The 11,985-nt window shown below is 42.5% G+C and overlaps 1 protein-coding gene across 3 annotated transcripts in view; it reads right to left on the reverse strand.

The window, feature by feature from the left end:
* Window positions 1–1,848: 1,848 nt before the first annotated feature.
* The window catches only part of elf1 (E74-like ETS transcription factor 1), a 54,946-nt gene continuing 44,809 nt past the window's right edge, over window positions 1,849–11,985 (reverse strand). For all 3 annotated transcript variants that reach the window (XM_042492939.2, XM_042492938.2, XM_042492941.2), the window contains 6 exons: window positions 11,285–11,389; window positions 11,001–11,162; window positions 10,776–10,859; window positions 9,920–10,112; window positions 8,305–8,664; window positions 1,849–6,043 (listed from right to left, as the gene is read on the reverse strand). In XM_042492939.2, coding sequence (XP_042348873.1) covers window positions 5,227–6,043; window positions 8,305–8,664; window positions 9,920–10,112; window positions 10,776–10,859; window positions 11,001–11,162; window positions 11,285–11,389 — 1,721 coding nt within the window. In that variant the 3' untranslated portion in view covers window positions 1,849–5,226. The remainder of the gene's footprint in view (window positions 6,044–8,304; window positions 8,665–9,919; window positions 10,113–10,775; window positions 10,860–11,000; window positions 11,163–11,284; window positions 11,390–11,985) is intronic.

An 11,985-nucleotide genomic window follows, 5' to 3' on the forward strand; every position in this document is an offset into this window, starting at 1 on the left:
ACAAGATCGACTACTCTGCAGGAAAAACAGAGATACTGAGCGTCTGCCGGGTTGGCACAGTTCAAAGGATTTTGCCTACCTGGCCTGAGGAATGGTCACTATCATTGAGGTTCACAAGTGAATTAATTCCTTTTGTTACTTATCAAAAAAATGCAGTGAAACTTCACTCCCAGCTGCTTATTTTCATTTCAAATAATCTCTCGTTCATTTAGATCAATGAGTTGCTATTCTGGGGCGAAGGAGGAGAGTGAAAACCAATGTATGAGGAGTGTCTGTATTTAGATTAGTAACCTGAAGGAAAAACTCGCTCCAATCCAGACTGAAGCTGCGGCGCTGTGAGGACGCGTGTATTACCAGTGCCATCTTGTGTCCAGAGACGTGTACTGCTCAAATATCAGACACTTTCCCCCCCACATTTTAGACCCATGTTACACCTGCTGTCCTTAAATACATCTCTCGCTTCTCTGAGAAGACCCTCAAAATTTAAAAGCGGTCTATTTAAATCTAACCTTGGCTGCAGGTTGTCAAATTAACAGACTGCGCGCGGCCGCTATGGCCATGAGACTGCAGTCATCAACTCCCCTTCTCTGTATAGTTGCAGTCAGTCTGGTGACCTGATGGTTAAATAAGCTCTCCCTGTACTGTTCCTGCTACAGGCTGGAGGCACAATAATGTCAGCCGTCATCCTTCAACTGCTCCCACTGTGAGAGGCAGCATGGCACAGCAGTAAACACTCGCGCTGTGTCAGTGGCTGCGGGCGACACAGAAATAGTCCTCCTCTCCCAGGACCCGGCTCCCGCTCCATCTTCAGGGTCTCTGACTCACTAACCAAAGGAATAACGGCTGCTAGTAGCCTTTCATTATTTTAGTAATCCATAACAACCTCCGCTTACCATATGGCAGCCGATCGATGGACCGCTGAACAGAAAGCAAAAGTGTCTGTTTAGATGTAATGGAGGGCTGTTGATTTTCAGTCTCAGTCTCTGAAGTCCCACCTGTGAAAAGGCGGAGGAAGATGTTTGCTGGAGTGAAGAAGGTTGTAGTAGTGGCCGTCATTGTGACTGCACTCTTGGCTTTTTGTGTGTGTGTGTGTGTGTGTGTGTGTGTGTGTGTGTGTGTGTGTGTGTGTTAATGTGTGTGTCTTAACCCTATGGCAAGATTGGACAGTGTGGTACACAGCTGTGCATGTGGGTGTAGACAGAGCAAGGCACAGTAGGCAATCCCTGCTGCCAGACAGCTTCCTCAACGCCACCACCCCTCCTCTTCCTCCCCGACCCTGAACACACACACACACAGTCAATTCGAGCCAACACACACACACACACACACACACACACAAACACACACACAGACTCACACACAAACACATGCTCTAACTGAATCAATCCAAGTCAGTGTAACCCTTCCTCTCGCCAGCCACACACATACACACACACACACACACACTTCACTCTGCAAGCTGTGGTGACAGACTCGGCTGTCTTCAGTTCTGGGCATGTCACATGCTAATGTATTCATCCACCCACAGCAACTGGAGAAGCAGCGCTCTTAAGTACAGTCCAATCAGTCTCTGGCCTGCTAATGGCTCAAATCCAGTTCCCTACAGTAGCTTTTTCTCTCTTCAAATGCCATGTGGTCGAATGTCCCTCAAAGCCGCAGCAGCCCGAAAATACAACTTTGAGGCAGAAATGATTCATTTTCATTATCTTGACAGTAGCAATTAATTGACACAGTGACCTCCCCCTTGTCAGCTATTTGTTTCCAAGTTTAATTTTGTTTTGTGTTCAAATTTTCCGTGTGACATTTTATCTGCGCTCATTCAAATAAAAACAACAAATAAAAAGGATATTCGGTGACCAAGATTTTGTTTTTAATTAGTACTTTTTTCTTAAAAATCTACTCTATATTCAGCATAACGGAGGCAACCCCGGAAGCAACAAAACATAAGCAGTGGACATACCTCGGCATCTCACAGTCAGCAGTGCTTTAGGGGGAAAAAAGGCAGGGCAGATATATACAACGCAAAAAAAAGCAGCAAATCCCCATTCAAAAGACTAGATTTCTATGCAAATGTAGCCCAGTGTAATTATTGATTGTCAAAAGTATACATTCAGAGTGTCTTTGCAGACGCAGAGCCCCTTTGGCTGATGTGGGGTTGTAAAGCAGCGTTTAGCTCCTGTCCTTAGGTGCCAGTGCGGATGGAGGTCAGTATGTCTGAATGTCCTCACTCTGCAGCTACAGTCCGGGTGGAAAATACAACCAATTTAGCCGAGATACCACTCAGGATCAATATGGCTTCATCCCCGGCAGGAGCAAGGGGCCAATCGGATGGCTGGTCTGAGAGGTCCTTAACAAAGTGGGACAGCAAATAAAGAAGACACAGACTGGACTGACCCCAGAGCAGGAGGAGGAGGAGACAGGGGGAGGAGAGGGAGGAGGAGGAGGAGGAGGAGGAGGAGGAGGAGGAGGAGGAGAGAAGCTTAAAACCAGCACTGGTACATCTTTGTACCAAATAACTAATTTGAGCTATAATTTCAAAGACATACTGATTGATACATTTGATGCTTTATGCAGAACATAATCTTTTTGAATGCATAGTCCCCACAGCGTAACTTTGGTATTTTTCATCACTGAAATTATTTTCCCATGAATTTGTATTTGAGTAACTAATCGGAATAACAGTCTCTGGAGCTGGTCCAGTACTGAGTGAGAGCGCTGCAGCCAAAACAGGCTTTAATGTGGCCACTTGGGGGATTTGTGCATCGTCAGTTTGCGTCCATTACTGTGCTTGTTTTTGATACTGACAGGCTCAGACTGTTAACCTAAGTGTATGATAACATGAAGGAAAGGATCCCCACAGACAGATCTTTTTGTTACAGAGTCAGATCCTTTTTGGAAAACCCGTTAACACCTGGACCAACATCATTTTTCTTGTGCTGCATTCAGATGCATTTCACAAGCATTTGAACCTCTGAACCTCTGGTTTGATTTCTTTCAAAAAAGAATGGGAGAAAAGATGATGAGAAACATGGCAAGAAATGTCCCGCAAATTGCAAAAAATGTAAAAAAAAAAAAAAAAGTACATTATTACATATTATCAAAAAATGTTCTTTTTTCGTTGCCTTTTATTATTTTCTTTTTACTTTTTTACAATTTCTTGCAAATTTTTTGGCCCTTTTTTGTGAAGTTGCTCATTGCCTTCTTTACATATTTTTGAAAGAAATCCAGCCAATTTGCTCAGGTTACAAAGGGTTAACTTAAAACAGCCCTCAAATTGCCATTGCCAAACCCACCAGACTCTATTTAAATAAACAGTAATTTTACCATGTATAGAGCCAGAATATTTTCCACATCTAACTGGGTAAATGAAAGGTTTATTTCATCATCACAGTTATTGAATGATGGAACAATGGAAAGACATACCAACATGACTTTTGTGAGTTTTATTTTCTTTCTGTTGAATAAAGTGTGTTTTACAATGATTAAATTGGTGTTTATTTAAATGTAGTCTGGTTGGTTTGGTGACAGTGGATTTTTGACTGTTACTTGTTAAACAAAAAGCATCTTACTCTTTAATAAGAAGGTCTATCTCTGTAGAAATCCCTTCCATACTGTTGTCCGAATAACAATCTGAGCCTGTCTGTGGTAAAAGCAAACACTTTCAGTGGACGTAAACAGAGTGCACAAATGCCCGGAGTTGTTACATTGCAGCCTGTTTCGCGGCTACCAGATGCAGCGGTCTCTCTCAATACTGGACCAGTTTTAAAAATTGTTGTCTCCATTAATCACTTAAAAACAAAAATATTGGAAAACACGGTCCTGGTTGAAAAATACTGAAGTTACCCTTTAACTGCTGAAAAAGGTAAAGAGGTATGTCTGCTGAAAAGAAGGCACATTCAGAACGTGTTTAAATCAGACACACAACAGACAATTTTTACATTAAGAGAATATAACAGGGGGATAATGATGCTGCAGAGTCCAAAACTTAAGAAAATACCAAAGCTGATTATATGGAATGCTATACAAATGAAAAATGTTGGTCTTTTTAAAAAAAAGCTTCCTGGTATTAACGTTCATATTCTTTGTATTTTCCCTCATGTTTACACATGTAAATAGAAGACAAATGTGCCTTTTTTATACAGAATTTAGAAATTCACAAAATAAATAAATTCACTATGGCCTTAAAACTGAATCTCAATTGTATATTATATGTATATATATCCATATATATTCCATTTCATATAAACAGGATTTAAACCTTGGAGCCCCTGAAGCCAGAGGCTGATAAAATCTGTTTTATCCTGCGTATTCTTTCTCTCCGTTTGTGCCTCCCTATCTTTCTGTGCCTCCAGTCTGCAGCTCTATACAAACAGTTTTGATGTCGGACTGTCCTTGGTGGACAGAAAATGCCCATTTCCATCGTAACACAGTGTTTTAAGGCCAGGAGTAATAGAGAGCAAATGCATACCTGTTTTTGTTTATATGAAAATAAATGAGTAATAAGTTCGTAAAAGTCTGGAAAGCCATTTAGTCCGTTTTTCATCTTTTCCCCAGACGTTTCCACAAAAGAGTCTTGCCGGTTTTGAACTTCCTGTAAGGCACTCTTCAATTAAACTCTGAGATGTGTGTGTTTTTTTCCCCCACCGGATTGGACACTGTGACACGGCATCCTAAAAAAACACACACACACACACACATCCTCTGCACGATCTCAGAAGTCTGATTTCATTGCACCATTTTGGCATTCAGTCCCCAGTTTTGGTTTGTTGCGTCCTCGTTTAACATACAAGTCCAATGAGATGTAAGGTAAGAAAATGACTAACTGGCACATTTGGTAGACAGGGATCCCTGGTTTATCTGATGGCTGTTCTCCTAGACGGGGAAGGTTCTTTTATGTGTATGTATCTTTGAATATGTATCTGTATGTGTGAGTGTGTTGGGGTTAATGACTCGAGAAATAATCCCAAATGTTAAAAGTGACTTCTTAGAAAAACTAAACACTCCCTTGATTCTTTTAAAATTAGGCACATGGTCACAAAATCTGTGAGTAAACAATAAATCCTGAGGCTGAACTGACCAACCCTTTAAGAGCAACACGCTGCAGGATCCCTCACTCTGATCTCTGATCAGATCACTGTGGTACAAAACAAAAACTTTAAGTCTGTGGTCAAAATGAATTAAATTGTTGTCTGTTTTTTCTTTTGGTTCAGCTTGTGTCCTGCAGTCCTAAGCCTCTGTGGGCTCTGTCTTTATCTGGATAAAGTTTGCAGGCAATTGGACAGACAGCGGCAGCTCCTGCAGGCCTTTGATTCCCTGCTCAGGCTGCAGGGACATCTCCCCACGCACTTCCAGCTCCTCCACCGGGGTCAAGCCCTCGTTGGGGCTGCTGCTCTGGGAGAAATGTCCATTAATTATAGTTTCACTCACAGCCTCGTGGCCCTGGCTTTGACTGCTATCAATGATCACAGTCCTATACTGCAGCTCCGCCTCCCCTACCTCAATCTCCTCTTTCTCAAACGTACTCGCCGCCAGTGATGGATCCCCGTTCACCATCGACTGGAAGTAGCTGGGGTCCAGCATCTCCTCTTTGACCTGCAGCCCCGAGAGGTCGCTGGATTTGAGCACAGTGGCAATTACAGTGCCGGGCTGCTGGGCCACCATGGTCTGCCCACAGGTGGTGTTGATGGTGACCAGGCGGGGGAGACCGTTGAGGTTGGAAGCAGTGGAGCTAATGACTCCTGGAGGGGAAGTGCAGCAGGAGGAGGTGGAAGAGGAGGAGACAGCGGAGGAGTCCAGACTGGTGACCAGGAGGTGCTGAGAGAGGCCGTCATGCAGGCTGTTGGCTCCGCCTGCGAGAGAGGCCGTCTGGATGGTGAGCACATCTTTACCTCCTGCGGTGGTGGAGGGCATGGTGTGGAGAATAACCCGCGGGGGGGAGGAGTGGCAGGAGTCCCCGTTGGCCAGGACAGTGGTGAGGGGGACAGACTGCAGAGAGCCGGGAGACGTCAAGACCATAGGAACTGATGCAGGAGCAGTGATGGCCCTGCAAAGACAAAAATAAACTGGATATGTACTCGTGTTTCTTCATTTTGTCTGACGGAGCTGCTGTAATTGAATATTCAGTTTGTATCTCTGCAAATATAGACAAGGATTACTTTTTAATGGAACCCTGTTGAGAAAGGTACCCAGTGCACAGCAATGATCCTAAACAGCAGAACTAATGCCCTTATTAATATAACAAACGGCGTTGTCAGCTGTACTGCAGAAGTCATTATTCTCCTTGATTCCTATCTGCAGACAATGTTTAACAGCTTAGAAAAAAAAGCCAGATGACTGATAATACTTTGATTATTTAGGCAGTACGAAAACAAAAAACAAAGAACACCAAAGAGTCGGTCAACACCTCTCTGACATCAACAAATTAACATTATAATCTTTGCAAAGGTAGTATGTACTGCAGGGCTACTTATTATATTACATGTTTTACTGTGTCCACCCTCTGCCTCAAAGGTTTAAGCACAGTTTAACTCAATTTCTAAAAAGCTGATGAGGTTTAGAGATTGATTTCTATTTCAAGTCGCAGCCATTAACAAAAGGTCGACGCAGGTTGAGTCAGTCATATTATGTGAATTTCAAGGACAAGTGTATTTTTGTGCATGTTTGTTTGTGTATGAGCACCGAGTAATTTCGTGTGTGTCAGGGGTTCTTACATTTTGTAAATTTCCTGAACCGTGGAATAAATTAGCCTTCACCTCAAACGCTCCTCTGAAAAGATTTTTCTTATCAAAGCATCCCGTGGGTTTGGAATAGCTCCCGTCTGACGCTGGATTTTTGAGGTTCGGACTGATATTTTAGTTGATGTCGTATGTTGTAAAGCCCTCTGAGACAAACAGTGATTTGTGGTATTGGGCTTTATTAAAAAAACTGAATTAAATATCAAATATTGAATTTTAACAGTTACAAAAATCAGATTATATATTGACTGATATAGAGATGCACCAATTTAATCAGTATCGGTCAGTGTTTGCATTGTTGACTGCCATCTGCCAATCGATATATAGGATGACGTTCACCAGTGGCCGATGTTTTTCTGTTGTGTCACATCATTTTTGCGCAGGCAAAGCTGGGCTTGAAACTAACATCATCCCGTCATCCCAGGGACAATAGAAAACATGTTTAGGATGACCAGAGATCCTTCAGGATGCCTTCAGGAAGAAAAGGATGTAGTAAACTCACTGTTGACAGGGAAACACCTTATTTCGTCCTGATAATGTTACATTGATAACAACAAATCTGTGTTGACATCAGCATGAGGAAAGCTAGTTAAAGTTACATATTAGCAAAATAAAGTTGTTGGCAAGAAACTTGAAACAGTACGCTAAAACAAAGTCATAAAAATTACTTTATCGCCTTATCGAGGTCAACAAAATTATCGAGGTCATGTTCATTTATTTTCGATTGCATGTTTACATGTGTGACAGTTTACATAAGAATGTCACCAACATTTTAGGCAACATGATGCCAATATAAACAGCCTGGTTAAATCCTACTACTCAAAGACTCGCTCTACTACTTTGAAAGGGTGTACTTGCAATATAATGCCATTATAATTTCACCTGCAGCATAAAATTATCTTAAAATGAATATTATTTATCCCAAATATTTCTGGGACAAAATTATTGTCCGACAAAAGTAGTTATCATGACTGGCCTAGAGATAAGTCTGGCTATGTGAGGCTGTGCCAGGTTATGCGAGGTTGTGTGAGGCTGTGCAAGGCTGTGCAAGGATGTGCGAGGATGTGTGAGGTTGTGCGAGGCTGTGCGAGGTTGTGCGAGGCTGTACGAGGTTGTGCGATGCTGTGCGAGGTTGTGCGAGGCTGTGCGAAGTTGTGCGATGCTGTGTGAGGTTGTGCGATGCTGTGCGATGCTGTGCGATGCTGTGTGTGAGATTGCACTCAACGTGCAGACATGCGAGTGGTATAAACCTGTTTATAAATTATCTCAAACACATTCTTGACCTTTCTGTGCTGCAATTTTGCGCTGTTTATTTGCTGATATTGACATATCCGGCATAGGGATAATAATATCACCCCGGTGATAGTCTGGCAATAGGTCTGGTTTGAAAGAATAGGAGTCTCTGATCATAAATGAATGTTTTCCAGTTCCCACTGTGCTATATTCAAATAAATGAGAAATGAAACCATTCTTCATTTAGCTGACAGTCCCTCTCAACAGATTTGTGGATAATACATGGTGTGAAAAACAACTCTTTTAAAGAGTATAGTTCCTGATGCAGGTCTCCTACCTCATAGCTTGTGCTGGATCTTGGATGGCCGACCCTTCGTTGGCCTGCAACATATGGACGGAGTGGAGGAGCTGCTCCGTCTGTCCGCCATTAACTTCCGGGTACAGATATTCATCATTAGGCTCCTTCTTCATGTGTTTCACTGACACGTGGTGTTGACCGTGAGCTCTCCCGTGTGCTTTGGACCCTCCGCGGACCACAGACCTCCCATTGGTGGATTTTTGATTTCCGTAGCTAACATTGGCATCAGAGTTTGCGTCCTCATCCTCGATTACCACCAAATCAGCTGGCATTTCCTTAAACTGATAGACCAGCCGCTGACCCTCAACTTTGGCCAGGATGCCTCTTTGATAGTAGTACCTAGAAGAGAAAGAAGATAAGAACCCTTTTCACACATGCACTGCAAACCCAAAACTAAATAGACATTACCCCAAGGAGCTGTATGTGAGAACACTAATGTCCGAATCAGCTGGATTGGACATTAAACAGACTTTAACCTGCAAAGTCCGATGTGAAAAGTGTGTGTAACATCCGATTGAGTCCATGTGTGAATAGAGCAGGTCATTTTCTGTAGGATTTAAAGACCGCGAGTGGGCGTCTCAATGACGTTTCCAACATGTGGCTTAGTAGTAAGATTAGTGTCACAAATTCAGTACCTGACCAAATGTCTCCCCTTCTGCTCCTGAGTTAGGACACTGAGTAATGGCCAAAAAAGTGTTTTTTAAGGCCATTATGATATCACATTTGACCTTTGACCTCTTAGATATAGAATATCAGAACTTCACCGTTATATCCTATTAGACATTTGTGTTAAATTTGCCAATTATGGCCAAAAACATGTTTTATGAGGTCATTATGACTTTGACCTTAAACCATCAAATTCTAATAAGTCGATTCTTAAGTCCAAGTGATGTTTGTGCCAAATTTGTGGAAACTTCCTGAAGGTCAACTTCAAATAATGCATTCACAAGAATGCAGGGTCACAGTAACCTCAAACTTTAAACACCAAAATCTAATCAGCTCATCGTTGAGTCCAAGTGTACATTTGTGTGAATTTTGAAAAAAAAATCCCTCGAGGCGCTCTTGAGATATCGCGTTCATGAAAATAAGACAGATGGACAAACGGACAACCTGAAAACACAATGTCTTCCACCTCCGCTATCACATAAAGACGGCAACGACAATGTCTGTCTTTAGAGATGATGAGCTTTGGGAGCTTCAGTCAGTAAGGGCCAACGCCAAATTTATCAGACAAATTCAAGAAACGGCAAGAGGCTCTGTTGTGTCATGACCAAAATATGAACTGGCAGTGTGACCACGGTGTAATCTGAGTCATGTCCTGCCTTCAGCATGCCCTACCCAACCACTACTAAACCAAACTGAGTATTTCCAATATCCGGAGCTGATTCTCTGGACATTTTCCAAAGTTATCAGAAACCAGCTAAGGAGCTGTTTATCACATTATTGTCCTTCAAATTTAACAGCCGCATAAAATCCAATGAGTGTGTTGTTATGAACATATCTGTGGAGTCATGTCTGCAGGGTTCAGGGCTAAACGTAAGCTAATGTGCACAAAGCTTTACAAAATGGTGCTCATTTGTACATTCCCCCTTACCTGAGAGCTCTTCCCATGGTCTCGTAGTTCATGTCGGGCTTGTTCTTGTGTTTGCCCCACAGCTTTGAAACAGCTTTGGAGTCCACCAACTTAAAGATGCCTTTCTCCCGCTGTGTCCACTTGATGTATTTGGGACAGGTGTTCTTATCTTGCAGTAGAGCCAGGAGGAATTCCCACAGGTAGATTGTGTTGCCTGCAAATTGAGGGGGGAACTAAATTAAGTCACATATTTAACTGTCAACACATTCATGGTGGGGCTGTGCTATAGGCATCTATTATTCATTTAGTAATTTAGAGTCTTGCTTAAAAGTGTTATAAGGCGACTAAAGGGTTGCAGGAGAAAGACGTCTTTTCTAATAACCATTGTTGTGTCAGTCGTATGTGAGCATGTGTGCCTTGGAGGGGAATCAATTATACGGAGCCTGCGAGTAGATAACTCTAATTTGTGAGATGCTTTGGCTAGAAGTGGTTAAAAACAGCAACGCTCCCAGTAGCCACTTGAATCCCAGACACCATGACAGGGTGATGTATATGTGTGCAGCTGAACCTGCCGTCCCCAGCCCCCTCCTCTTTGTGTCACACTGTATGGTGCAACGAGGGCTCACATCGAGCAGCTTCTATCGGTAGAGCATCAATGTGCCCTCCAGCCTGCAATCACTTCTGTTTCCCCGCGAAACACAGCACTCTGAGATCCCCTCATCCATTAACTCGCACAGATTCAACCCCGGTGGACTGCAGGGGTTGAGGACTGCTGTTTGCACACACCACAGGAGGAAACAGAGCGTACACAAGAGGAGGGGAGACCTTGATTTTTATTGGCTCATTACTGAGAAGCGGACAAGTTAGTGAGGCTTACCTTTGCCCTCTTTGCTCTTCTTCCTGAGTGGCAGGTTAGGGGTGGTGATGGGGGAGCAGGGACGCACCGCCCGCGGCTTCCGCACTATGATTCAAATTAAGGGGTTGTGTGTTATGAGGTGAGAGGTCACAATAAAATCATCCAATTACCTATAAAGCTGAAATTTTAGTAGGAGAGATTATTCCTGGGTTCTAACGAGGAGGAGGAGGAGGACAGCTGTGTTACCTTTGGTTTTTTTCTGAGGTTTTAAGGGGCACTTTTGGGGGATCTCATCCATGGATGAAGTGTCCTCGTCGAGGGACACGTCAAGGGCACTGCTATCCATCTGGTCAGGCCTCAGAGGGGTGTATGTCAAGTCTGACTCCAGCAGAGTGCCGTAGGTGTGAACTACACAGAAATGAGAGACACAGAAACACAAACCATGAATAGATCAAAAAGGACATATCTTACACACAACATATGATCGATGTTAGATCACTGTTATAATGTAGAATATGCAAAATACATACTCATACGCTTCTCATCCAAAATGTTGTTTGGAGACTCCATGTTCAGAAGAGCTGCTGCCGCTTCGTTCGTCTCCATGCTGTCCTCTGGACCAGAGACCGTTGTTTCTGTCCACCAGACAACAACAAATTCATCAATATGAAGTCCTTGTAGGTAACTATTCATATAATATGATTGTATATTAATGAAATATGTATATCTGGTTCTTTGTCTGATTTAGCTGAATGTTATCTTGAGTACCAGATTCTTTTCTATGTCTGCTGGCATTAAATTAGTTTAAAGTAACACCATGGTCAGTTTTGCCTGCGCTGAGGGACGTTTGCACAAGCTAGACATTCTTGATGCTCTATTTTTGTGAAACCTGATAAAAACATCACAAAAAATCCAGAAACAGTTAAGATTAATGTGCTAATTGAGGGTGCCTCCAGGTTTCAGACACTTTAACTTAATGAGTTCAAAGACTTCTTAAGATTAATTTGTAACCAAACTTAAGAGTGATTTTGGACAATCTTGGTTTTCATATTCAAGCATCGCAGGTAAGTATAGAGAGATGGGTTTTTACAAAGGATTATGTTTTTTAGAGTGAGTTAGGTTAATCTACATTGTAAGTGGAAGTATAAGGTAAAAAAAAGTGTAGGTTCAGCTGTAGGTTAAAGGACTTGTAACATCAGAAATGTCATGTTGATAAAAACAAAAGAAATAA

This window comes from Plectropomus leopardus, chromosome 8 (genome assembly GCF_026936395.1).
Source record: "Plectropomus leopardus strain MGB_pleo_1.0 chromosome 8, ASM2693639v1, whole genome shotgun sequence".
NCBI lineage: Eukaryota > Metazoa > Chordata > Actinopteri > Perciformes > Serranidae > Plectropomus > Plectropomus leopardus.